General features: G+C 51.2%; 2 protein-coding genes and 1 long non-coding RNA gene across 10 annotated transcripts in view; 1 reads left to right on the top strand and 2 right to left on the bottom strand.

The window, feature by feature from the left end:
• Positions 1–557: 557 nt before the first annotated feature.
• On the bottom strand, positions 558–14964 carry Helz2 (helicase with zinc finger 2). 5 transcript variants are annotated; one of them, NM_001305276.1, is made up of 19 exons: positions 14846–14904; positions 12814–13902; positions 12351–12534; positions 12173–12277; positions 11089–11606; positions 10348–10989; positions 8619–9402; positions 8385–8460; positions 4561–8242; positions 4135–4406; positions 3912–4043; positions 3657–3818; positions 3431–3578; positions 3234–3350; positions 2966–3158; positions 2465–2818; positions 2132–2288; positions 1859–2026; positions 558–1757 (listed from the first exon to the last, which is right to left on the bottom strand). In NM_001305276.1, the coding sequence occupies exons 2-19, from the start codon at positions 13827–13829 to the stop codon at positions 1633–1635; spliced, it is 8835 nt and encodes a 2944-aa protein (NP_001292205.1). In that variant the 5' UTR covers positions 13830–13902; positions 14846–14904; the 3' UTR covers positions 558–1632. The 5 variants fall into 5 exon arrangements, with proteins under 5 accessions (NP_001292205.1, XP_038960623.1, XP_063139513.1 ...); XM_039104695.2 differs by lacking the exon at positions 14846–14904 and adding an exon at positions 14222–14428; XM_063283443.1 differs by lacking the exons at positions 558–1757; positions 1859–2026; positions 2132–2288 and having other exon boundaries at positions 2617–2818; positions 2966–3043; positions 14846–14964.
• Positions 14965–16668: 1704 nt separating this feature from the next.
• LOC120101833 (uncharacterized) lies at positions 16669–24665 on the top strand. The gene is made up of 2 exons (XR_010065067.1): positions 16669–22919; positions 24259–24665. It is a non-coding gene; the product is annotated as an uncharacterized LOC120101833 (long non-coding RNA).
• Positions 24398–27538, bottom strand: part of Gmeb2 (glucocorticoid modulatory element binding protein 2) — a 38168-nt gene continuing 35027 nt past the window's right edge. For all 4 annotated transcript variants that reach the window (XM_063284662.1, NM_031803.2, NM_001389211.1 and 1 more), the window contains one exon: positions 24398–27422. In XM_063284662.1, the coding sequence (XP_063140732.1) occupies positions 26782–27422 (641 nt within the window). In that variant the 3' untranslated portion in view covers positions 24398–26781. The remainder of the gene's footprint in view (positions 27423–27538) is intronic.

The raw sequence follows: 27538 nt of genomic DNA on the forward strand, positions 1-27538 counted from the left end.
ACACGGCCAGGACACTAGAGCCCTGCCAGTCTCATCTGCAGACCTAAGTGGATGAGTAAGCAGGTGAAGCTGGTGCCCTCTGCTGTTCCTCCCTCCCTCTGGAAGTGCATAGGCCTTGGGAACCTCTTTCCCTTACAGTGTCTCTAGGAACTTCCACCATCTACTCCTGGGCTCACCAATCCTGTGTCAGCTGTGCTGGGAGAGGTAAACAAGTGTGTATCACAAGTTGGCTCGGGGGAGGCCATGGACCCAGGCACTAGAGGACAACTTCAGATCAGATAAGTTGAAATTGAGGCCACAACCATAAGAACTTTGGACCTGCTTCAGCCTGGGGACCACAGCAACACACTTAACTCTCTGGTTCCAGTCCATCTCTGCTAAATTATACTAGCTTCCTGTGACCACGCAGCTATGTTCTCAGCCATAAGATATGGGGTACTTCCACCGCCCCTCACCGTGTTCCCAAGTTCTGAACTCCACTCCTCCTTTGACCAACTCAATAGCTACAAGATGGCCAGCTCTGTCCGCCCCTGCCCACACCACACAACACTCACGAGAACTTTCAGAGCAGTTTTTATAATAAAATTATCCAGTTATGTAAGGCATAACCTGAGAAAAGATACAAAAATTGGAATGTAGAAGCTTCATTGGAATGTAGAAAACACCAGATAGTCTCACAGGAGGCTCCGCAGCCAGGCCTTAGGAACCCCAGCTGTCCTGGTGTATATTTCACTTGCAGCATCTCTGACCTCAGGAGATTGGGGGGGGGGGTTGTCACACTGAAGGGGGAGCTGATTCCAGCCTTGGAATTGCCAGGAGGTGAACGTATAAGAGGGAGACATGATGGGAGAGATTTCACCTGCTCAGTCTAGTAGAAAAGGTTGGTGCCAGGAAGGTCACCCTAAAGCCCTGGACACAGGTATGGAAGCATGGTGAAGGAGCACAGGCTCAGAGGTACTGGGTACCTCATTCCCTGCTGCCTGCCAGCTATTTCACATCCCAGGAGGTAGGGCTGTGTGAGCGTTTGGTTCAGCTCTGATCGTCCTGCCCCTGTGCTAGCGGGCAGCCCTGCAGGATACAAGGCAGTAAACAGTGCAAGAGAAAAAGTCTTTCTCCCGGGAAGGTTTCCTTGCCTGCTCTGAGTGTCCCTGTAAGAGATGCTGGCTTTAGGTTTTTAAGACTAGAAAATAAGACAAATGAGTATGTGGTGCTCAGTGCAACCATGGATGGATCTTAGCGTCAAAGTGTAGCCTCTAAGGAGTCCCTGTAATAGCATGGGCATGTCCTGGGGTCCTCTGTGGCCACTAAGAGGTGTCCCATTCATTAAGCAAAGGCAGTTGGAAGCAAAAGCACTGGCCTCCAGCTTTTTCCCCTCAAGTCCAAGCACAAACAGGAAGGTCATCGTTATTAAACCTGCTTCCGGCACAGGAAGTAGTCACCACCCATAAGACTGTCACTGCTTCATGACTGCAGCCAATACCAGGGACTTTCCCAAGAAGAAAGCAGAGGTGGTTGACTAATTTGAGCTGTGACTGTGAGCTGTGGTGATCCTCTATACACCCAGGCCTTTGGCAGAGAAGAATGAGGGACATCAGCTGATGGCACATCGAGGGCCGGGCAGGTGGGGGTTCCTCACGAAGACAGAGCAGACTTTCTCTGGACCCGCACCCTCTCAGCAGGCACGAGGCTGTTCTGGGCCTCACAGAAGCCTAGGAGACGGTGCCAGAGTGGGCAGCAGCGTAGCAGCAGGTGGTCCCCTGCAAGGAAGAGTCAAGGTGGCTCTTAGTGTTTTCCAGAGCATGCTAGGCACTGCCTTCCCCAGCCTTCCCCAGCCTTCCCCAGACTCGCAGACCCTCACCAATGATGCACAGCCCCTCCTGGGCCCGGGTGATGGCCACGTTTACTTGGTGGGGGTCCACAACAAAGCCCAGAAACTTCTTGAGCCAGCTCTTGGTTGGCCGCTGGTCCATATCACTTCTGGGGCATGTTCGAACCGTGCTCACTATCACATAGCGCCACTCACTCCCTGGAAGGCAGAGAGGGGATATTAGATGAATTCACAGCTCTACGCCCACTGCCCGCCCCCCTGCTGACCACCACACAAATATGGCCTCCTTAGAGCTAGCCTCACCCTGGCTCTTGGTGATAGAGGTCACAGTCACTCCAGTGACCCCTCTTTGCATGAGGCCCCTGCTGATTGCTGCAGCCTGTGCATTGTAAGGTGTAAGGACCGCGACATCTTTGGGATCCACTGTCCGGTCCAGGGTCAACTGCTTGATGATTCGGACCTAAGTAGGTAAGAGGGCAGACGGAGCTGGAACCCACCCAGTCCCTCTTCTGTCCTGAGCTCAGGGGCCTCACTCGACCCAGCCTTCTGGCCCACTGAAGCTTTCCTTGGCCTTCACCCTCCACCAGGAGTCCTTCACCGACCCACCAAACACCATGGAGTCGCTCTGACACTTACCACCTCTGTTACCTCCTCCGGGTTGGCCCGGGAGTTCTCATTGCCTTCCTCGGTGGACACCAGCAGCTTCTGCTCGTAGCCCTGCACAGAGCCGAAGATGACGGGGCAGCTCTGCTTGCCGACATGACCTAGGAGGCTGGGTGGACGCTTCAGGTCGGACCAGGTCTTTAGCTTTCCCCCATAGAACTCCATGGAGGGAAAGGAGCAGATGTCCTTATGCATACGGTACTGTGTGTCCAGCATGATGGCATCCCTGTGGTACCTCTCAAAGAGTGACCGGTCCATCCCCAGGTTTCGCAGCTGTTCGTTCTTGACCACAGGCCGAAGCTGCTTGTGGTCTCCCAGCAGAACCACCTGGATGCAAAGATAGTTATGACCTTGACAGCTTTGGAGCCAGAAGCATCCCAACTTCTTGGCCATCTTTAATGCTCACACTTAGCATCCCGGCATCAGCTGCCCCCAGGAATCCAGGCGGGAGCACTAGATCCCCACAACCCTCACCTTCTCGGTCTTTGAGAAGCACACCAACGGAATAAGGGTTTCTGGCTCAGTGGCCATGCCTGCCTCGTCAATAAGGATCTGTCGAACATTGAGAGCTTTCAGGCTTCCTGATGCTGCACAGGAGCATGTGCACAGGATGACTGAGTGCCGCTCGAGCTCATATTTGCGTGCCTTCCCCAAGACTCTCCTGTATCTATACAAGGTAGGCAATTCGTGTCATCCAGTGAGCTTGCCAATGGGTAGCCCCACCTACAAGACCACCACTTACACCAAAAGATCATCTTTTGAGAATATTTTCCCTTCCCGAAGCTGGGCATCGAATTTTCTGATCTCTGCTGCATACGGGTTGGGGGCCTGGCGGATCCGGTGGTGAAGGGTAATACTCCTAGAAGGCAGGACCTTGGTGAAACCCTGGCTAGTGGAGGTCCCCTTGCCTCAGTCCCAGCAGAGACAGAGGTGTCATACCTGAGGCTCTGATTCGGTCTTCCTTCCTGAGAGATCTTGCCAAACAGACTCCTGTTGCTCACTCCTGGCAGCGGGAATTCAGTGGCCTCTGCCTGTTCCCCATACACACGCAGGGGCCTCATCTCCGTCTTCTTCCTCAGGAGCAGTCCTAGGGCAAGTGAAGATGTGAGGCTGCAACTCAGTGCCCAGAGCCCTCTGGCAGTCCCACACTTCATCCCTAACACACCTCCCAGGACATCCACGGACTTGTTGGAGGGACCACAGTATAGGACACACGGGCCCCCCAGTTTTTCCTCTTCACTAGGGCTGCTGCCAGTTGGCATCTGCTCCTGGTTTGACCTGTGGAACCAGTACACGATGTGGAAGCCCACAACCGTCTTCCCTGTGCCTGTGGAGAGAGGACAGGGTGAGTTCCTATGGCCACATCTGCCCACACAGGGCAGTCCCTCCTCCTGCAGGGGCTCCTGCAAATGGACCCCACCTGGTGGGCCCTGGATGACTGTGAATTGCTTCTGCAGAGCACTCCTGACAGCCTTGTCCTGGCTCTGGTTCAGCTTATGATGTCCACCGGGGATGTTGTAGTTCTTCCGCTCCAAGAACCTGCTGGTAGGTACTGGGGTGGGGGGTGTAGGTGTAGCAGAAGCCATGGGGTCATTTGAGCACCATGCACTGGGGAGAGGTGGAAAAGCTAAGGGCAGACCTACCCTTGCGGGAAGAATGCTGGGGAGGCCAGCCGCGGCGACAGGGCTCAGGGATTGGATGGCAGAGCCCGGATACTGGGAGACAGAGCCCAGATACTGGGAGACAGGGCCCAGATATTGGGTGACGGGGCCAGGATATCTGGTGACGGGGCCAGGATATCTGGTGACGGGGCTCAGGGATCGGCCAATGGGGCTCAAGGATCGGCAAGCCCAAGGCGATGCTAATGACCAGTGGGGATGCGTTTTTCAGTCCACGCACAGCTTCTTCCTTGCGGCTAGGGGAGGGAAGGAGGGGTAAGAAAGGATACCAGAAAGTGAACAGGATTTCCCTAGGGAGGGAACCGTGTCCTCCCAGGCACAAGGAGGTCCTGGTGCTGGACCTCAGCCCAGGGACCTTCTCCCTGACCTCAGGTGATAGGAGCTACTCACAGGTCAGGAAGCTGCTTAGATAGCACTTCCACAGTGAACCGAGTGCTAGGTCTCAGCACCTCTTCTGGAACCTTCTCCATGGTCATGTGGTGGATGAAGAAATGTACCTGTTTGGGAACTTCCTGCCGATCATCCACACACTCCTGGTCCCAGTCACCAGCCAGTTCATGGTCCCAGTCACCAGACAGCCCATGGGCCACCCAGGTATATGTATTGGGGTCAATGTTCAGGAAGGGGCCAAGGTCACTAGGTCCAGGGAGTGAGCTAGCCAGGGGAAGAGGGAGCCCCTCGAGCCGAATGCACAGGTAGCAACAGCCAAAGTGGATGTTGATACATTTCTCCTGGAGAAAAGCAGCTTCCAGCTGGAAGGTACCCTGCAGTTGCTCCTGTGATGTGTCCCAGTAGATATGCACATCCTGCAGCACGATGGAGTCATTTTCTGCAACCGCACTCATGAGCGACTCCAGGGCACAGCGTGGCCCCCACACACCTGAGTACTGGCTGACTTCGAGGTACTGGTCTTGCAGGGGCTGGTGCACATGGCCTGAAAAGCAGTCACCCGGCCGTTCCATGTGCTCCAGACATAGGCTGAAGCCAGGTACCACGGTCCACAGCTGCAGGGTTGGTGCCAGGAAGCCCCGCTGCAGGCTGGAACCGAGCTGAACCTGCAGGGTATCTCCACTGCCCAGCTCATAGGCCACCTCTATAAAGTGTCCACAGCGGCTCTGGTGTACCTGTGCTTTCTCCCTTTGACGAGAAAGCTTATCTTGCTCCTGGATGAGGGCAGCGACCTCAGGCCAGCGCTCCTCCTTCAGCAGCACCAGTAGCTTCATCCACAGGGCTGCGTCTATAGTCTGGGTGAGTGGATCAAAACTTGTGCCCAGATGTGGTAAAGGCAGCTTGGAAGCCTGCACCGAGTACGTGCGGCGCCGCCATACAAGCCGCAAGCCTGTCTGGCCCACAAGCTCCTCGGGGTTTTCAGCTAACTGCAGGGAATGGTAGTGGATAGGGCAGGGATCAGGCAGGGTTTCCCGATTTATAGGAAAAAGCACTTTGAAGCAGCGGGCACCCGTCTCGACATCCACCACAAAGCCCAGCTTGTTTTGAGGCTGGGTCTTGAGCTGGATGGCGAGGTGCAGGCTGCAGGCCCGCCGTTGGTAGCTCTGGGCACACGCATACTGGCGACTAAAGTCCTGGCAGAGCCCATCGATGTCCCTGTTAGAATATGTAGAGCTCTTGTGGCCTAGTGCCAGCAGGATTAGCCGCTGCAGCACCACATCCAGATACCTACGGATGGGTGAGGATGCCCATGTGTACCAATCCACCTGCAGTGAGTAGTGGCCAGCAGGTCGCTGCCTACCCTGGCTGGAGCGACCAAACACAGAGCGGCCTAGAGCCCTTCGGAAGTCCAGGCAAGCAGGAGCCAGCGAAGGGTGCATGTCCTCTGTAGCAATAAGGTCCACCATCTGGCTGTAGTCCCGAGTACCAGCTGCAAGCTGCACTTGTTTCCAGAGGGAAGTCAGGAGGTACAGCCGCTTGTTGGGGGTATAGTGGGTGTTCGAGTGGTGGCACAGGTGCAGCGACAGAGGCACCAGTCCTCTGTGCTTCTTGAAAACACTGTCAAGCTGCTGCCTACTGGGTGTGGGCTGCCACCTTAGTGGTGTGAGCGTCTGTGTGTGCTTATCGCCCACAAGGAATTCGGCCACACGGCTGTTAAACTGGATCATGTACTCTTGGACCATGATGTGGGCTGTGCGGAAGCCCAGCACACTGTCCTCATCTGGCGGCTCATAGTAACAGTCAGCTGGGAGGCGTTGACGACGTAACATCCAAGAGAAGTAGCAGGCAGCCACAACGCAGGCCTCCACAGAGTCCAGGTGGGCTGGTAGCTTCAGGCCAGCCCCAGGGTGTCTCTTGATCAGTTCTTCGGCTTCCTCGTACGACAGCTGGCGGTCAGAGCGGACTATGGAGGGTGCAAATCGCAGACTCCTGATCTGGCCACCACCACCTTTCTCCATGGTGAGGAAGAGAGAAATGGCAAGGCGGTCCTGACCTGGTAGAAGGCTGAGCGCCTCCTGGCACAAGCTGGCGGGTAGCATGAGAACTGGCTCCCTGCTGGGGGCATAGAACACAGTGCCCTGCTGGCGGGCTTCCACATCCAGCGCCCCATCCTTGGGCACCAAGCTGGCCACATCAGCAATATGCACTGCCACCTCATACACTGGGCCTAGGTCCCGGACACTAAGAGCGTCATCGAGGTTGCAGGCACCCTGGGGGTCCACAGTGAAGGTCAGGAAGCGGCGGTAGTCCTCTCGGTGACTAGCGGCCATGTCTATCTCTGAGTGGTATTTCTGCAAAGCCTTGGAAACAGAAGCTGGGTCTGGTGTGTGGGCCTTCAGGCCATGCTCTAGGTCAAGGATATGAAGGCCCTGTTCCCAGGTGACAGCCTTGGGCAGCACCTCCAGCACAATGCCTAGTGGATAGTAGAAACGTTCCCGCCAAAGGACGATGCGGACCCAGAAAAGTCGGGTGCTCCGGTCCTCCCGCTTGAGAGTCTCGTGCCTCACATGCTTTACCTTGCCTTCAATGAGGCAGTGGATGGGAACTTGCTGTGGGTCCTTCAACCCTGCCACAAAAATCTTAGTCACAGAACTATTGATGGGGATCATAATGTGGGGGTCCCACTCATCCATCCGACACACGAAGGCCAGTTCACGCCGCCTCCTCTTCAGCACGCCCATCACACGACCCAGCAGGCTTCCAGGGATGCTCTTGTCATCGACTGCTGGTCCCAGGATCTGTACTAGCACCTCATCCCCTGTGAAGGCCATCCCACAGTTCAGACGACCCCTGACCTGGATAGGGCTAGAGGCCATGTCATCCAGTGGAGTGGCCAATGCTCTCTCAAAGGTCTCCTGCAGGAAGCTGCAGCGGCGGTATTGTTTGGGGTCTAGACGCAGGTACTTCCGCAGCGCAGATGAGGGTAGGTTTATGTATTGTCGGGCCTTTTGTGAGGATGCAGGGCAAACCATGGTGTCCAGAAGTCCGTCCTCCCTCACAGTCACAGTCATTTGCCGGCTCTCATCTAGGAGTTCCTTCAGGATGGCATCATCAGCATTGAGCTCCCAGTCGGAGGGCCATAAGTCAGACTCGGAGTCTTCCTCATACCCTTCCAGGGTGGACACTTCTGCGGCTGCATCTGTAGAGGCTGAGTTCCTTCTTGCTGTGCCCCCTGCTGCTACTGCTTCGGTCTGTGCTGTGGCTGCTGCCCTGGCTCTAGTCTCTGCCTTCACTGTGACCATGGTCCCTTCAGCTATGGGCCTTTGGAGGTCCTGTGCAGTGGGTTTGTGTTCCGCCTCTGTGTCCCAAGCTCTGAGCATCAACGAGGCCCAGTTCTGTCTCTGGGCCACACCCTGCTCTATCTGCTCCAGCGACAGATCCTCTGGGAAGATGCTATGATGCTCTATGCACTCACGGATGAAGTTTTTCCAGAGCTTTCTGCAGGCTCCAGAGGAACAGAGAGCCACGGCGTCTCCCACAGCCACCAGCTGAGACTGGGCACGGGTCATGACTGTGTTCAGCACACGGGGCTCAGTAAAGAACTCTGAGGTTGGTGCCCCAGGGCTGAGCAGACTGTTTCGGTTGTGGACAGAGCTCAGTACCACCACCCGGAACTCACGCCCTGTGGGAGACAAGGGCCAGATGGCCAAGAAGGACCAGCAGCCTGGCCACCTCAGTCCCACCGTATATATGCACATCCAAGGAATGGTCTGGGAGCTGCCTCCCTATTAAGCCAGCCTCTGACCCACATTTCTGTCACCTACCTGGCAGGATCTCAAAGCTGCCCACAGACACCTCACCAAGGTTCCGCCTCCTTAGTTCCTGCCTCAGTGCACTAACCTGCAGACAAGCCCAGGGTTCTAGTCATCCAGTAAGAAACGGGCCCTCCTACCAATCCCTAGACACCCCCACCCTGGTATAATTATATGGATCAGCCTGGAAAGGAACAAAACAGCCCTCACAGGTAAAGAAAGTAAAGACCAGAGGAGACAGCTTACCTGGGCACCATGAGAGACAGCGCAGATGTGTCTCTGCTCCCGGGGTCCCCAGCAATGAGGCCAAGTGTTGTAGATCTCCTGCACCTTCTCCACGACCTGTGTGACCTCAGCTGAGTTAAGCCAGGATGTCCTGGACATGTCTTGCTCAGGGCTGCCTGCCACATGGCAGAACATGAGAGGGTAGTGTTGGGGGTGACGTGGGACTTTGCCACTGGCCTGGATGGGGTTGCCCTTGGCTACATAGAAATGACGGGAGACAAAGTTGATGATGGCTGCCGTCGAACGGTAGTTCTCGTGGAAGACAATGCGACTGTGCTGGGCGATCTTGTGTACCTCCTGCTGGTAGTACAGGAAGAGGCGGTGCAGCAGCATGTGCCCTGCTGCCTTGTCCCTGGGCACGCTGAAGAGCCTAGGTGTGACCTGCATGTGGTCCCCTGCCAGCACTACACGGGTCAGCGTCAAGGCATAGGAGAGTGGGATAAGGGCCTCACACTCCAGCATTTGGGCTGCCTCATCAATGAAAATGTGGGAGAAGAAGCCGGCTGGCACCTGGAGCTCACGAGCCTGAGAGGTGGTGGTGACCACCAAACGGTGTCGTAACAGCTCTGGGAATGTGGGTGGGCGAAAGGCCTGGCGGTCCTCAGTTAGGCAGCAGTACTGCAATGTGGTTGAATCCGTCTGTCTTGGAGGACGATCTGCATACATCACCCTGAGTGGAGCCGCTTCTTGGTGGCCACTGTTGACATAGCCGTGGAAATACTCCCGGACATAGATGTCTGCAGCGCTGTAGGAAGGGTGAGGCACTATGGGCTGCTGCTTTAGGACTCAGGCTGCTGGTTAAAACTCGTGTGCAGCCTTGCCTGGATGCCAGGGACACTCATAAGGCAGACAGAAGGGGGAGTCTTGCCCAGGGACTCAAATTTTCTCAAACAGGACAAACAGCAAAGGCATAGAGAAGGTCAGAGCTTGAAGATAAGTGGGGCAAGACTTGGAGAGCCTGGGTAGCCAGGGATAGCTTAGAGAAGGCAATCTCTTAACTGAGGGCAAGGGGTGGTGGGGGGAGATAGCTAGTGGCCTGAGATCACCCATCGCTAGGGGCTGACACTAATCCTGAATACAGCTCCCGGATACTGCAAGCTTTGGCAACAAGAATTGGTGGCCTGACCCCCAGGAGCAGAGCTAGAGAGTCAAGAGGCCAAGGAAGTACTGCCTAGGGTCTTCCAGGTAAGCAACAGCAGCCTTGCCACTCTCCAGCTCAGCCTAGAAATTGGCTCAGGACACGTGGCTATTGTCCTGGGCTCTTCCTTCCACCCCATACTTTGGGCTAAAGGAGGACTCCGTGCCTGTAATATGTGTTATTAGGGAAATAAAAAATAAAAAAAATAAAAATAAAAAACCCGCACAATCATCAAAGAGGAACTTTTTTTTTTTTCTTTTCTTTTTTTCGGAGCTGGGCACCGAACCCAGGGCCTTGCGCTTCCTAGGCAGGCGCTCTACCACTGAGCTAAATCCCCAACCCCAAAAGAGGAACTTCTTGAATAGCCTGTTTCTATATTTAAAACAAAAAAACCTTGCCCAGGAAACATGGGGTAGGCCAAATCACATCACTACTACAACACTCTCCTTGGTCTAGGGTTTGTGGAAAGGCACTCACAACTCCATAGGAATCAGATGGATGCTCTGAGAGACAGGGCAGCGGTGAGCAACCCGGAAGGAACTCTGGGCTCACCTGTTGGTGTGTGTGCAGATGAGCACCTTGGTGTGGGGCTGCTGGACAACCTCAAGGGCTGCCATGGCCAACGTGTAGGTCTTGCCAGTGCCGAAGGGGCCATAGATGAGCAGCGGCGGAATGTGCTTTGAGCCCTCCGGTCTTCTGCCCGCGATGAGCCCCACAGCCAGCTTCTGTTTGTGATTGCCACGGAATGAGGGCGGGGTGGGCCAGGGGTGGGGCAGGGTGCAGGCGGGCAGGTCAGGAACAACCAGGCACACCTCAGGCAGTGCATCAACTGCCCGATGCCAGAACCGGAAGATCAGGGGGTCGATCTGGAACTGCACCTCCAAGACAGGGCTGTCTTGTGCCTGCAGCCCCAAAGCCATACAGCATCGTGCTGGTAACAGCAGCCACAGTGCATGCTCTGAACTGGCCCGTGCCTCCAGCCGCACTTGGTATACTTTACTGTCCGGCGCAGGCGCAGGAGCCACAAGGGCTGTGCTGACTGCTCGGCTCATCAGGAAGCCCTGGTCAGTGTCTGGCAACAGAGAGGAGGGGAAGGGGACCTCGGCATAGAGGGCCCCTGGTGGTGCAAAGAGCATGCCCAGTGCTGGTGTCTCCAGTGCTGTCTTCAGGGACACCTGGCCCTTCATAGCCAGCCTGTTAGAAAGTTATAGGTCAGCTTTCTAGACCATAGTCAAAGACCCATCTTCTAAGTCCAGATTTGGGCCACTCGGGATAGCCCACTGACCCACTTACTTGGCTACCAGCTGCTGCTGGGCTGCTTCCTCTTCATAGAGAAATTTGTGCATCCTCTGTCGGTAGTTCGTACGAGAGATGGGCCCCCAGACCACAACATTGTGACTGAACTCCAGGGCCAGGGAGGGTAACTTGTACTTGGCCATCAGGGCTTCCTGCTCAGGTGTCCAATCTACCTCAAGCACCACATGGCGGTTGCCTGTGTGCCAGCATTCCCGCTCCTGGGGGTGGCTTGGTGCTGGCTTCCCATTGAGCCCCAGGCTGTGTGTCTGGCCTAGCTGCAACTTCAGCTTTTGGAGAAGCACTGGCCTGCGACCGAAGTCAAAGACGACCCATTGCTCGAAGCTGCCAAAGGAGGCAGCCTGCACAAGCACCCCTACCTGGAATTGGGCTGGGGAGTTGGGCACACAGAAGTGCTTTCCCTGTGCATAGAGCTGGTGTGGTGGGAGATGGGGGGCCACCAGTGAGAAGGCTGCTCCAGGCTCTTGCTTGAGTAGGGCCACGTGTAGCAAGGGATCCTGGAGGGGGAAATAGGCCACAGAGTGTGGAATGGGTCCTGAGACCGTGTCGAGGCCCCGTGGTGACTCCTTCAACCCTGACCCTTCCCACCCTCCTGAGAAAGGCAGCTTGCTACTTTCTGAGTGTGGGACACTTAGACTGCTCAGTCTGCCCTGGTTTCTGCCTCTGCTCATGGACCTTGCCTAAGGCCCAGAAGATATTTAAAAAAGAGATGAGTAGCTGGGGTTTTCAGGGTCCTGTAATCACAAGTCATATTCAACTCTCTAGGTGCCAGACACTGGCACACTTTTGTTTCTCGTATTGGTTAATTTCCTCCATTGGGTGATCCCATCCATAAAGTGAGGGTGCCACGGTCCTGTCATTGCGGAGGAAACTTGAGGCAGAGAGGCTGTAAGGTTTGTCCTAGGGTCACATAGACACAGAAGCGGAGGCACTGACAGCATCCACTTCAAATCGCATGCTTTCGGTATCTGCCCGCTTGTAGGCCTTAACACCCTGGGAATCCCTCCAGCCAAGCCTAGGGATACCCGTAAGACCTGCCATCTCAGGGCTGCCTGACCCTTACCTCAGAGTGGATGGTGAACACCCACTTGTGCTGGATCTTCTCCTGGGCCTGATGCACCAGTGGCTGTTGGCAAGTGACAGACACTCCATGGACGGTCTCAGCCATCTGCACAAAGAAGCTGGGCTTTCAGCACGGTAGCCATGGACCCACCCCCACCCACCCACAAGTCTCCACTTACCACCAAGACCTCTTTGCTGCTGCGCCGGTATTCTGCAAGAAGTCGTGCCTGGTAAGGTACCAGCCCGTCCTGCCAGGCGGCCTGTTCTCGCAGCTCCATGTCTTGTGCCCGCTGAACCCACTCCTGTAACTCCTGTTTTGAGTGGGCCTTGATGCAGACCTCTCCATACTCACAGAGGTCAGGTCTAAAAAGATGATGATGTCAGCAGGAGGACTTCATGGAGGTCCAACCCTCTAAGCCCAACCCTGGCCTGTATGGGGAGCAGGAATGGATTGCATAGGGGTTTCATTTTCTCTATACCCTGAATATCCAGGACAAGGGCTGGCCCAAGGTACCTTCTTTCAGGGGCTACTGCAGTACTAACTTGACATGCAGAGGGCACAGGAAATGATAGGCAGGTCCCAGGCCTCATGGGCCTCATAATCCCTCAGGCTAGCCTAGACTTCCATGCAATTCTCCTTACCTGGGGCAGAGCTCGAACTTGGAGAGCCCCATTGGTGGGGCACGGTGCTTCCGGGGTACAACCTGGTCAAAGGCCACCATCTGTGCGTGCTCCAGGGAGGAGCAGTGGTTCTCAAATGCCTCCTGAGAACTACAGGTGACCAGGCAGGCATGGCAGTATAGTTTGACCGCAGGAGGCTGACCATGGCTGGCTTTCTGTTTGTCTTCCCCAAAGAGAGGGTATGTGAGCAGATCTCCTCTCTGAAGCCCATCCAGCTGCTCAGCCTTCCACACAGCCATCTCCACAGCACTGTGTGCATACCCACAGCGTGAGGCCCCGTGGCGGCATGGTACCCCACGGCCCACAAACATGCAGTAGTTTAAAGGATGCCTTTTTTGTGGCAGTGGACGCACCTCCACAAACTGTCGCTTTTGGCCCTCAACTATAACATGGATAAGGAGTGTGGGGCAGATTTGGTGCTTAGGGCAATGGCCCCTGGAATCCACGGGGCAGAGGCATGGGGGACGACACTTGAAGCACAGGGCACAGAGCAGCTGGAAGTGGCCACCAAACTCTGCTCGGATGGTGTCGGCTGGGGTCTGCAGCCTATCTGGGGCTCTGGTGCCCTGCACAGCCTCTTTCAGTTTCAGTCGGGTAAGGTTGTTCTTGAGCTCAAATGTCCAGACCAGTGCCTCCTCTGGGCTGCTGGCAAAAGTGCATCTGTTCCAGTGCCGCTTACAGCCCAACCCTGGGCTATAATAGCGACAGACTTGATAGCGCACAGGTATTGGAAAGCTGGGCCTGAGGCCCACCTTACGCCAGACCTTGTTCTTGGCTGCTTGCTTGAAGCGGGCCAGCAAGATCTCCCTGGAGCAGGTATGCTCTACCTCACGTAGAATATAGGTGCTCTCATTGAGGTACTCAGTACAGCGGGAGCAGCCCAGGTGAAGGTCTACCTTAGCACAGAGTTCAGCCAAGGATAGCCCATTGGTGGTGGATGTGCTGGTCGACCTCAGGCCACACCCCACGGATGCCATGTCAGATGAGGGCCAGGTCCTTCAGGATTGTGAGCAACGTTTCTGGGCAGCTGTTCTGCTGAAACTGTTAGCCCTGGAGAGACAATGGGACAAGAGAAGCAAGTCAGCCCAAGGTCAAGTAGGACCTACCTCTCTGTCAGGTGTAGGACAGAGACTTCTGCCCAATTTTGGCTTGTTGGGGAAGTCCACTGGAACTCCAACTCAACCTTTCCTCCTGAAAGGCCTGCCCAAGTGGCAGTGGGTAAAAGAAGGGAGTTGGGAGGACACAGAATCCCCCATCTAGTACCTCTGGGGCTCCTTCACTCCTCAAGTTTCATGATTCTGGCTGTCCGAAAAAGAGTACCCCCTTTCTTGAGACCTGCTAGTTGGCTATTGGGACTACTGTAGCCCACCTGGACTTGGCAACAGGAGCCTCAGGAGGGGAGGGCACAGCCTTGCAGAAGTCCCGCTCTATCCAGGTTGGATAGTCCTCATCAGAGCTCCCACGGAGATGCCAGAAGGGGAAGCAATGCCCAGAGCCCAGAGTCTGAGTTAATATCACCCAGCAGGGATGGGAGAGAGAATAGCCAGCTCCCTGAAAACACCTAGTCAGGTCTAAGGGGAACTTTCTCTCTCTCTCCCCCTCCCTCCCTCCTTCCCTCCCTCCCTCCCCCCACACCTTCTCCCCCAGTGTTGAGGATGGAACCCAGGCTTTCTACACAAATAATCTACGACTGACCTATACCCTAGCACTCTAAACTTTGAAGGGAAACCTTGAGGTACAAAGATTATGTTTTAAGTAGAATGAGCAACAGGCGAAGCCTGCAGTCCCTCCCTGCACTCCTGTGAGTTTTCTAAATCATCAGAGCTAGAACCCCATACCCTGCAGCTGGAGAAGCAGGAAGAGGGGTCCATGGAGTTGTCCGATGCTAGGGTCTGTCTGAAGCCACTGATCTTGCCCATTTGCAGGCAAAGGGGGTGGTCTTCACACCTCTCTAGGCGGCCCCTCCAGCCCCCAGCCACCACCCCATACTTACCCAGTGCACCAGCATCGACTTAGAGCAGCGATCAGTTTCGATTCTGCCCCTGGGGCGACTCAGACCTCTGACGACAGAGCACGGAAATTACCTCACTGCCCCCCCTGCCCCGCCCCTGCCCCGCCCTCAAGTGATAGCCTCCCTCCCAGACCTGGCGGAGCTCCCTGGCCCTAGTGAGATTTCCCCCACTCCCCACCCCCACTGTTCCCTTGAGGTCAACACAGCAGGATTTAACCTGGTCCTTTCCTGGTCCCTCCCCCTACTCAGACTTAGATGTCTGTGGCCTCTTGTGTGGGGATGGTGAGATGAGCCCCTGGGTAGATGGCTTTAGGGTCAAAAAAATGTCCCTACTGGGAGTGGGAGGGCCTTTGCCTATACAGCCTTGACAAATTTGCTCTGGGTGCTATAGCCAAGGGCTAGGGTCCTTGGGAGCAGGGCCAGACAGGCAAGGAACGGAGAACTCTATGCTGGGGCAGGCTATGTTCCTAAAAGGCACTAGACTTCTTCCTTGAAGCTCTAATGATTATAGTCAGTGCTGAGCCCTGTGTGGCCCCAGTGGGGACAGAATGACATGGTTCCTATCCCTGGCACAGGGCCCAGATGTGAGCCTCCAGGAGTGTCAATGGCTGCTGTAGGCATAAGGCTAGTTTGTATAGTATTGCACATATTCCACATTCTTCTGAGGAAAGTCCTCTCTGTTAACATTAATGACTCCAGGAGAATTAGAACCAGTACAGGAGTCCAGGAGTAGGGGGTGGGGCTATATCTCTGCAAAATGGTAAACACTGGAACCTTCAGGACAGTCTTTAAGGTTATGGCAAAGAGCTCTAAATACATGAGTTTGAAAATACATAATTTCTCAAACTATGCAACAATATAAGGGTGCAATATGAATTATGAGGGGTTTCACGAATTTAAAGGAACAGAGGCAGCTACAGTATGAACCAGCTTCTCAGAAAGACACAAAGGCAGGCAGGTTCCTGAGTCAGCCTAGGACAGTGCAAGGTTTGACTCTGGTGTGTCGGAAATGGTGCACGGTGGACATAATTTCAGGGCAGGGTCCCACCAAACTAGTTTGTCATCTGGGCTTAACTAAGGCACACCGATTTCTGAATTCTTTTGCAATGTTAAAAGAAACTGTATTTGCTGTCTTCTAAGAACCAAAGGGCAGGCTGGGGTTACAGGGTGCCCATTAGTAGGATAATCAAAGGGGAACCTGGAATAAATAAGTGAATTGATATGTAAATTTAAAGACAGGGGCTTTTGGTCTGTGTGAGAGGAGTTAGCAGAACTTTATAATTTCCTTTATAGTTCTTTATAATTTCCTCCAGCGAGAGCTGAGCTACCTGGAGAGCTCTGGAGAGCAAAAACAGCTCTTCAAGAAATTTTTCTGATTTGGTCAGAATGATTTCTGATTTGGTCTGAGATCAATTTTTTTGTTTTGTTTTGCTTTTTGTGTGTGTGTTTTGTTTTTTTTTTCTGGGGCTGGGGACCGAACCCAGGATCTTGCTCTTCCTAGGTAAGTGCTCTACCACTGAGCCAAATCCCCAACCCCGCTTTTTGTGTTTTTTATAGCAGCTTTTTCTGGTCTTTCCTCAACACTGGAAGACAGAGGGAGAGAGAGAGAGAGAGAGAGAGAGAGAGAGAGAGAGGGAGAAAGAGAGAGAATCCCCCTTAGACCTGACTAGGTGTTTTTTTCAGGGAGTTAGCTTCTGAATATAGTAACTATCCAGACAGCGTTTAGAATTTTTACTAGCAGAGAGAGCTATCTCAACCAGAGTTTTAAGAACAGAGCAGAGCACATGCACACACACACACACACACACACACACACACACACACACAGAGAGAGAGAGAGACAGAGAGACAGAGAGACAGAGAGACAGAGAGATAGAGGGAGAGGGAGGGAGAGAGAGAGGGAGAGAGAGAGAGAGAGAGACAGAGACAGAGAGACAGAGAGACAGAGAGATAGAGGGAGAGGGAGGGAGAGAGAGAGGGAGAGAGAGAGAGACAGAGACAGAGAGACAGAGAGACAGAGAGACAGAGAGACAGAGAGATAGAGGGAGAGGGAGGGAGAGAGAGAGGGAGAGAGAGAGGAAGGGAAGGAAGGAGAGAGAGAGAGCAGAGGAGGAGAGAGGAGAGAAGAGGAGAGGAGAGCAGAGGAGGAGAGGAGAGGAGAGGAGAGAAGAGAGGAGAGCAGAGGAGGAGAGAAGAGAAGAGAAGAGAAGAGAAGAGAAGAGAAGAGAAGAGAAGAGAAGAGAAGAGAAGAGAAGAGAAGAGAAGAGAAGAGAAGAGAAGAGAAGAAGAGCAGCAGCTTGGACCCACAGTTTGACTTCCGAGTTGTTTGTTTTCCCAGCTCCGAAACAGGCAGACACGAGTACTCAGCAGAAATGACCAAAGACCAGAAAAGACTCTGCTTCCTCCTCGTGGTTTGAGTCATTCACAATAGGGTGGAGGGTAGGAATACTCAGTGACGCTCCTCCTCAGTGAGGGATGGGGTTTGTGGGGGAGGAGCAGCCGAGGCTGCTCGCCTCCCCAGCTAGGGAACTCAACCCTCACTGTTTGCAGCCTTAAAGTCATGAAGAGCACGGATGTGTCAGAAATAAATTTTAGGCTGGGTCTGGTGGCACGCACCTTTAGATAGTACAGAAGCAGCTGGATTCCTGAGCCTGAGGCCTGCCTGGTCTACAAGGTGAGTTCCAGGAAAGGCCATCCTGTCTCAGTAGTGGGGTTGGGGGTGTAAGTTTGGGGTCACGAAGAAGATTACCACTCCAATGGAAGTGTCTAGATGAGGTAAAATTTGTTGATCAAGACAGTGTGTTCTAAAGAGGAAACACACAGAGACGGGAAATACACTTGGTTCTTACTCTGATTTAGGTGGTGACTGTGCCTTTTCCCCATGGTGGGCCAGGGCAGTTACTGCTTCAGGTCATCAGATTGTTGGGATGCAGCTGGAGGCCGTTTGCATGAACAAAGCGGGGGAATTAAAACATTTACAAGAAAGTCTTACACACAGTAGAGAGGATAAAAAATTTTTTTAATTCCTTTTATAGTATTTGGTAGAAAAGATTGATATTTAACATTTCTTACAGATGGACAAGCAGATCTCTGGGTCAGAGTCCACAGATTTATCAGAATACGCATGCGGGAGTCTAATACATGGTGTAGAGCAGCATCCTATCCACACTTTGAAAAAGATGGCTCGCTCTGTGCTCACGTGTTAGCAGTTAGTTGGCATACTGAAGCAGAAATCACAGAACGGTACTGGCCTTTACCAATGTCTCATAGCCAATGGTTCAAAGACGTAAATGGACAAAATCATAACGGCCTAAAAGAACCTCAGGTGCTATTATGTCTCCAATTAGCCTTAGAGTGAAACGAGTGTTGTCGCTCACCCCTCCCCTGGCAGACATGTTGAAGCTGGCTCACGTTAAAAGGCTCAGTCAATAGCTTGACAGGCCACAAGGTCACTATGGGAATTCTTTTCCTTTTCGGAGAACCAGTCGTTAAACATCTACCAGCACACTATCAGTAAGTTCATCCCCCAAAAACTAAAACAGTTTTGTATAGAAAAAAAAAATTCCTCATTATCAATAAAGCAAAGCCAGACAAACAGAAAAGAGAAATTGTTAACTGTCACCACAGGAAGAAGTCTGACTTCTTTAATATGGTATGTATTTTAAACTACAAATATAAGTTCAGGAAAACAATCTATGAAAAATAGGCAGAGTATATGAACCAATATTTGCTATACAAAGAAAAGTGGAAACAGAACTTGTTCTGAACATAGGGAAAATATTTACCTACATGTGAGGAAACAGACCAGAACCCCTTGATCGAATCTCCATTTTGGATCAGCAAGACCACACTAAGTCTAAGTCCAATCGAAAGACAAGTAGGTAGACGCATCTAGAATTACAGGGGACCACACCAAGGAACAGTAACAGACAGTGGTTGCCTGGTTTACTCATGGCAGCCTTCATTCCAATCACCACAGATCCAGGTCCCCAAACCCAGCATCATCTCAATGGTGGTCCCACCACTCACACAGGAAATACTGGGAAACCATTGAAAAGGAGGTTTCTCTGTTTTGAACTCTTTACTAAAGAAGAAAATCAAAGTGTTCAGCAAAGCATTCTTGACTGTAAACACACAACACACACACATACACATACGTACACACTCTTGGCAGTCTGTTCTAAAACTCAGAAGTAAACTGCAAAAGTAGCCAGTGTAGGACTTACGGCTTTCTTGGCCTTTGCAACTTTGCTTTTGGGACCAAATATATGTCTCCATAGAATGAAGAATGCTTCTAGAACAACTTGGTCAGGCACCACACAGACACAAGGGACCCTGTTCTCTGGCCTCAGCTGTGCTAAAGCCAGATAATCCTCCAAAATATCCCCATGCCAACCAACCATACTTGGTCTCTACACCTAGACTCCCAGGATAAGACCTTGAGATTCAAGGGCCTCCTCAGCTTCTCTTCCTGAGTGTCTCGCATGTACCTAGCCCAAACTCTTCTCTTTTTTTTTTTTTTTTTTTTTTTTTGGTTCTTTTTTTCGGAGCTGGGGAGCTGGAGTAATCAGAGTGCGCATTGCTAGAGACAGATGGATGTCACAAGCCCTGTGACATATTATTGGGAGGACACAACCCCATTTCCTGCTAAAGATTGAGTCCAACCCCATTACAATGATCTCATAAAGACTCCTGAGAGAGAAAACCACCTGTTCACTTCACAGAAGTCCCCCTAGGAGCTCGACCAGACTGAAGAGACCAAAAAGATCCAAGAACTGATGTGATTGAAATCTATAATTAGACTAAGGAGAAAAATGCATATGCAAAATTATTAGATCATTAAAAGAAACTTTAATACAAGTTTAAAGGCACACACACATATGCTGATATCTTACCCCATTGCTGTGATAAAACACTATGACAAGAGTTTAACTTGACTTACAGTTTCAGAGAGTTAAAGTCCATGACTGTGGAGTGAAGCAACAGCTGAGAGCTCACATCTTAGTCACAACCACAAGGCAGAGAGGGAGCTCGGAATCTTTTGAAACCTAAAAGCCCACCCACCAGAGACATACCTCCTCCAACAAAGCTACACCTCCTAGTCCTTTCTAAACAGTTCTACCAAATAGAAAGCATTGAGAAAAATTACAAGATAAGCCACAATGATGAGAATGGTCACTATGATAGTCTGAATGAGAATGGCTCCGAGAGACTCCTAACTTTGATTAGGTAGAACTACTTGGAAAGGATGAGGAGATGCAGCCTCACTGGAGGAGGTGTATCACTGGAGGTGGGCTTTGAAGTTTCAAAAGTCCATGCCAGTTAGCTCTCTCTGCTTCTTATTTGTGGATAGAGATGTAAGCTCCCAGCTACTGCCTCTGCACCATGCATGCCTGCCTGCCTGACTGACTGCCTCCCTTCTATCATACTTTCTATCACCATGGTCATGGACTCTAATCCTCTGTAACCATGAGTCCCAAGCTAAATGTTTTCTTTTATAACTTGCCTTGGCTACGGTGTTTTGTCACAGCAACAGAAAACTAAGGTAGCAGCAGTCAATGACAGAGAAAAAATATAATAAAAATATGTTTCCCTGACAAACTGTAAGCAGATTTTTTTTCTTTTTTTCCTCCAGTGCTGGAACTGAAGTAGGAGCTTGTGCATACTAGACAAATATTCTACCCAACAATACTTCCAACCCACAATCTTTTTAAATTTTAAACTTCAATGTTCAAGTGCAGTTTTTATTGGTTGATTGGTCGGTTAGTTGATTGGTTGGTTGGTTGACTGGTTGGTTGGTTGGTTGGTTGGTTAGTTGACTGGTTGGTTGGTTGGTTAGTTGACTGGTTGGTTGGTTGGTTGGTTTGGTTGATTGGTTGGTTGGTTAGTTGACTGGTTGGTTGACTGGTTGGTTGGTTAGTTGACTGGTTGGTTGGTTGGTTAGTTGACTGGTTGGTTGGTTGGTTGGTTTGGTTGATTGGTTGGTTGGTTAGTTGACTGGTTGGTTGACTGGTTGGTTGATTGATTGGTTGGTTGACTGGTTGGTTGATTGGTTGGTTGGTTTGTTGAATGATTGGTTGATTGGTTGGTTGGTTGATTGGTTGGTTGACTGGTTGGTTGGTTGGTTTGGTTGATTGGTTGGTTGACTAGTTGACTAATTGGTTGGTTGGTTGGTTTGGTTGACTGGTTGATTGATTGGTCGGTTGGTTGGTTGATTGGTTGGTTGGTTGGTTTGGTTGATTGGTTGGTTTGAGAGAGCTTCTCACTATACAGCACTGGCTGGCCTGAAACTTGCTATGTAGACCTAGCTATCCTGGAACATACAGAGACCCACCCGCTTCTGCCTCCCATGTGCTGGACTTAAAAGTGTGTGCCACCATGCCTGGCAAAGGTGAAGAAAAAAAAAACTCTTTAAAAATATTAAGATAAATGAGAAGATAAGCCATAATCTGGGAAAGATACTTGTAGAAAATTAATCTGATGAAAAGATTTAATAAAAGGCTAATATCTGCCCCATCTTCAGTCTCAGTAGTTGTGAAACACTGGGTTTGATTCCCTACCACTGTGCCCTCTATCCCACCCTATTCCCTACCCCACCCCACCCCCCCAAAAAAAGAAAAAGAGAAAAGAAAACAGAAGCCTCAATTAACAAAATGGACCTAGATGAAAATAGGCAAAAAAGGAGCTGGAGAGAGGACTGTGGGTAAGAGCACCAGCTGCTCTTCCAGAAGATCCAGGTTTAGTCCCCAGCACCCACATGGCAGCTCACAATTGTCAGTAATTCTGTGGGCCCCTGACATGCTAGTGGTGGTGTTCATATACATAATAAAAATAAATAAATCTTTTTTTAAAAAGTAGACAAAAGACCTGACACTTTCTTGAAGAAAGGAGGAAGTATGGGCACATAAGAAGGTCTTATAAGGAAGAAATAGCTCAGCAATTAAAACTTCCTGTTTTTGCAAAGGATCTGGATTTAATTCACAGCTTCGCATCAACCACATGGCAGCTCACATCTTTGTTTGGTTTCCCTTGGTTTAGGTTTTTGAGACCGGTGTTGCCTTAGCTGTCCTTGAGAGCCACCTGCCTCTGCCTTCTGAACGCTGGGATTAAAGGTATAAGCCACCACCAACTGGCTTGACAACCATCTTTTAACTCCAGCTCAGGGTATCTGATGTCTTCTTCTGACACTGCAACACCAGGCATGGATGTGTTGTGGATACATACGTGTAGGCAAAATGCTCATACTCCCTAAATATAAGAACCAATGTTTTTCTTTTTTTTTTTTTAGACCAGGCTGACCTCCAACTCAGAGGATCTGCCTGTCTCTGCCTCACTGAGATTAAAGGCGTGTGCCACTACCATCAAGCCCAAGTCTTCTTTTAAAAAGGAGTTCTGTGTCATATGCCATCGTGCAACTGCAAGTTAAAACAACCGGGAAGGGTGGTGAGATGGCTCAGCTTGTAAAAGCGCTTGTTGTTGTTGTCAAGCCTGACAACCTGAGTTCTATTTCTGGAACCCATACAAAAGGTGGAGAGAACTAATTCCACAAAGCTGTCCTCTGACCTTCACATGCACACAGCACACGCACCCCAGCATACATCATGCACACAGACATCATCATTTTTTAATAGGGAAGTTGAATGTGGTGGCACATGTCTGTAAAGCCACAGGAGAGGCAGGAGAATTACAAGTTCGAAGCTATCTTGGGCTACACAGTGATAAAAATCTCAAAACAAACAGAGAAACAGTGTGATGCCACCTACACCTGTCACAATACCAAAGTCCAAAATGCTAAGTAGATGACATGGAGTGAGGATGTAGGTCAACAGCCAGCCACACTCATTGCTGGTAGAAATACAAAATGATACAGCTGTGCACCAGAAGACAGTGACGATTGCTTAAAGAAAGTTTCTGCATGATCCAGCAAAGGTTATATATTCAAGAAAACTGAAAAAACATGTCCTCCTTCAGCAGGCAAATGGGAAAGCTACAGTCTATCCAGCTGTCACTCAGCACCATCCTCTGTGGACTCTGCTTCAGAACACTGCAAGCTTGAGTGAGTAGACTGCTCCCCTGATCTCCAGTCTTTCTTCTTGCAGTCTCTTCCAGCAAGTAGCCAGAACTGTCTCTAGGGACTTCTCTGTGGGGGCACAGGAAGTTGACCCTTCTGAGTTTGTAGGTTTGTATTCTGCAGCTGGTGACTGCCACAAATGTCAGAAATAGGTGTCAGAAGGGCTGATGAAGGGACATTCCCCTTCCCCAGAGGCAGAAAATGGTTCTTTGATAATATTGGAACCAGAACGACTGCAGAGAGTAACAGTGGCCTGAGAGATATAGGGGTGTGGCTTTGTGAGGAGGGTATATCTGAAGTGAGATTGCAGAAAGGTGGCCTGAGCGACAGGTGGATGGTGACATCCTTCCTAGAGATAAGAAACAACGGGGGCTGGTGATATCCTTCTTAGAGACAAGAAACAACAGGAGTGAACAGGTTTGGGGAAGAAAGTAGGAGTTCTGTTTTGGACACATTAAATCTGAGTTGTGTACAGATTTTCTACAGGATCATAGGAATGCTGGAGACAGGGAGTCCATGAATGTGACGATAGGAAGGACCCACTGCCCATCGATTGGCTCTATTGCAGTGGAGCATACTCATGAAAGAACACTGAATCACAGCAAGTCTTTAGATGGGATGTAGATATTTGTTTAGGTCCCCCTTAGGAAGTCACACACCTATCAACACCCACCTCAAGGAAGCCTGTGCCTTACCCAACTTTAATTAAGTGACATGACATGCTATCTGCCTCTCTGTTCTGTAGGATGTAGGAAAGGCCTACCTGTGGTCCCCTAGGAATCATAATACCAAAGAGTTTACAGTGCTGAAAAGGATCTCAAACAAGCCAGGCAAGGGAAGAACATGGCTAGCTGGACAGCGATGGCCTCTCCCAACCCTCTAGAGAAGTTGCCAGAACTTCAGCACTGGGACAAGGTGAAGGTTACTTTAGCTTTATTCTCATCTTGTTCCACACTCCTAAGAGCTCTGCGATGTCTGCCTTGACTTGTAAGTAGTAAATCTCAGCTGTTTCTGAGCCACCCTGTCTGCACAGTCTGATGCATCGACGGGGAGGCTCACAGAGAGATGCCTAGCACCGATGCTACACACCTGCATTCTGAGCTGAACACAAGTCAAATGGTACCTACTGTAGTTATTAAAACTGTTTGAACAGGAAGTGATGGTGTACACCTTTAATCCCAGCACTCAGAAGACAGAGGCAGGTGGAATCCCTGTGAGTTCCAGGCCAGCCAGGTCTATGTAGAGAGACCCTGTCTCAAACAAACAAAAACAAAAAGCCACCACCACCAACAAAAAACAAAACCAAAAATCTGTTTGTCTTCAGGACCCAGACCATAACTGGACTCAGTGGGCAGATGTGTCTGAAGGACCTGAAACAACGCCAGCACTGTCACAAGGGGCATGGTTTTACAAGTTAAATTTGGTTTCTTCATAGTTTTCATTACAAGAGACAAACACACAAATTATAAAAGTGTTTTTATTTTAAATCAAAGTACCAAGCAGATACTTGCTAAACAACATACAAAGTAGAACTCAAAGAACTCAAACTTGCCCTTTTGCGTGCCTCCTGGGCAGGCATGGAAAGGAGCTTGCACCCTCTGCAAAACCAAATCCTGTCCTATTTTCTCAGAAAACCAAACTGAAAGCAGCCACAAGCACCCGTGTTTGCATGTGGAGGGGGAAGACCTTCCTTTCTGGGTTCTGAATGGCCCAACAAGCAGGGAAGCAATAGGAGTCAGGAGGAACCAGAGAGGCAGGTATAAACATGTGGTAGGGCAGTGATCACACTTCCTCTCCCAGAATTGAGGGTTCCATGCAGATGGGACTATTGGGCCTTCGCTGACCTGCTAGAAACGGCCTTGGAGGACCTGAAACAACGCCAGCACTGTCACAAGGGTCATGGTTCTACAAGTTAAACTGTAGACAACCTCTGAGGATACTAGGAAGGAGTGATAAGAACTAATTCTGAAGCTGATTTGAGAATTATTTTTGTACGGCTCTGAAATAAACTTCACCTTCCAGTATCTCTAATGCTCAAAGGGGCAAGGGCCAAAAATATTTCAACCTTGCTCTTTTGAAGAAAGGAAACTGGCCCACATCCTCAAAAGCAAATGACATCTGGGGCTTGTGCCAAGGAAAGGCTCTTGGTTCCTAGGGCAGGAAGGTTTTATTTGTGACATTAGTCTGAGGTTGTAGAGGAGGGACTTCAAGGAAGTACCCACTCTGCTGATCCTCCCAGTGTCCCTAGAGTCATACAGCTGCATATAACAGGACTTGTAACTCAATGAAGAAAAACAAAACAAGTTTTTAAAAAGGAGTATATACATAAACAGGTAAACATCTGCCAAAACCAGCTGATTCGTGGCCACAGTGAACAGTGATGTAACAGAGGGGATACAAGAACCTCAGTAGCTTGACATAGGGTGAGAGCGGGGGCAGGAAAGGGCCCAATCACAGCAAAGGTGTAAAAGGAATCTGGGCGCTCAAGGGGGATGTATGGATGGAAGGACAAGGTAACCTTCAAAGCAGTAAAGTGGGACAGTGGTCCCTTCCTGCTGTGGGGCCCCTGAAAGGAAAGCCTTCAGTTGACAGAACAGGAGATTCAAGAGGCACCTTAGGACTATCCCAGGACATCCCTTACCAAGAGGCCAAAACTTTGTTCCCTGAAATCGTTTGGCTCCAAGAACTCTGGCCTAGGTCATCCCTAGCATGGGCCCAAACCTAGACCCATAAAAACTGCCTGAAGACAGCCTTCTGTGGACATTCTGGGTCCTGTCTTCCAGCTGACCAGCCCACTACTCTAAACAGCCTTACATACCCTGGAACTCTCAGGATAGAGACACTGAATATTGGCCAGAGAAGCCCAGCTCTATCTCCAAGAGAGTTGGGGGCAGGGGGAGCAACTATAGGGGAGTACAAGAGTCGGCTGCACACAGGGAGTCATTGAGCTACCCCAAGTCTCAAGGCATACCTCCACAAAAATCTTCCAGAGCTTTGTCTCAGGGAAAGACACTACTTAAGACCTCTAGCACCTGGCTAGGTGTGTATATATCGGTGCTCTGGGTCCCTCCCAGAACTGACTCAGGAGCCTAGGCACTCAGCATTGTTTTGGTTGAAAACACTATAATTGATTTTCCCCCCCTAGAAGGCTACTAAGCGATTTACTTAAAAACACCTGCAGCCCATGTGCAAAAGGGTCTAGAACATGCCAGGTCCATGAGACCCCTTCACCACCTGAGTGCCTATGGGGTGAGGGATGGGGTCCTGGCTGGGGTCTGCACTTAGCCCCAGGGCATGTTCCCAACAGTGAAGGAACATGGACACTGGCCATACTGAACCAACAGAGAACTGTGGGAAGAGACCAAATCCATAGGATCTATGGCTTCCACACTCAGGCATGCTGCCTAAGACATGTGTCAATAATGTCCCAGCAGGCTCAGCCCCATGGGGGTGCAGGCACTAGGACCTATGGTTAGCTGGGCTCTGGTGCTGGCTCTGTAGCTGTACCAGAAGCACCCAGGCCTCCTCCTGGTCAGTGACCCTCTGGTTCCTGCTCAAGGCCCAATGTGTAAACAGGATTAATAAGCAACAGATGGAAAAGAGTATTTCCCACAAAAAAAGGGGAGGAAGTTTATAAGTTGAAGACAGATTTTCCAGGTTCCTGGCAACATTCTGCCCCCTTTTCTTCTCTTGATTCATCCGGCAATCCTCTCTTTGGTTCAGCCCATCAGACCTGCTTGTGCTGAGCCAGCCCTATGGCCTGTGTCTGTAGTGGCCTCTGCCTGCAGCGGCCTGAGGAGAGGCAGTCAGCCAGCCCATGTTGGAAGGATTTTAGCCTCCCTGCCAGCTACTTCTGCTCATGGTCCTCTGCTACAGCGGCCACCTCAATAGTGGCTGTGTGTTCCTCAGGTCCAGTAGCAGCTGCTGTAGGCATTGTCACAATGGTGCTGCCTGCAGGTGATGCCTGAGCCACATTCTGTAGTGTGGGTCCCAGGCCAGGCAGGGTGAGCAGCTGCAGGGGGCTGACCACCTTTAGTACTGTGCTGCCATCCTGCATGGCAGCTGTGCTCAAAACTGTGAGGCTGGATGTGTCCGGATGAATCTCTACTGTGCTGGGGAAGGTAGAGCCAGAGGAGGCCAAAACTGTGTAGCCTCCAAGCAGTGGGGAGGCCGGTGAACTGGCTGGGGCAGCTTGAGGAGAGCCCTTGCCCAGGACAGTGGAGGGCAGTGTAGATACTACTTTGCCAAGTGGCACACTGGTCAACTGGGACATAGGCATTCCTGGGCCAAGTGCAATCTGTGCAGACTGTGTAAGCACCTGGGAAGCCATAGCAGCTGGTCCAGATGTAGCCCGTGCAAGACGGGGCCGCTTCATAGGGGATGGCAGGGAAACTGGGGTCAACGTCATGAGCACATTGCTAAGGTGCTGGGACTTGTGCTTCAGTTCCTTGGCACGGCGGCGATGTTCATCACACTGCTGTTCCAGGGCTGCAGGAAACACACAGCATCACCACAGAGAACAGGGATGGGGACAGATGGTATTCCCACAGGGAAAATGCAGATCATAAACCAACAGCAACCGATGACTAGAGGGCTGCTTGCCA

Source organism: Rattus norvegicus, chromosome 3, assembly GCF_036323735.1.
Source record: "Rattus norvegicus strain BN/NHsdMcwi chromosome 3, GRCr8, whole genome shotgun sequence".
Lineage (NCBI taxonomy): Eukaryota > Metazoa > Chordata > Mammalia > Rodentia > Muridae > Rattus > Rattus norvegicus.

Excerpts from the sequence above, each read along its gene's own strand:
- Helz2 (NM_001305276.1), bottom strand. The coding sequence starts at position 13,829 with ATGGCATCCGTGGGGTGTGGCCTGAGGTCGACCAGCACATCCACCACC. Across the intron at positions 3,159-3,233 it reads TCAAAAGATGATCTTTTGGT|ATACAGGAGAGTCTTGGGGA; the intron begins GTAAGTGGTGGT and ends TACCTTGTATAG. Across the intron at positions 1,758-1,858 it reads GGAGGGGCTGTGCATCATTG|GGGACCACCTGCTGCTACGC; the intron begins GTGAGGGTCTGC and ends TCTTCCTTGCAG.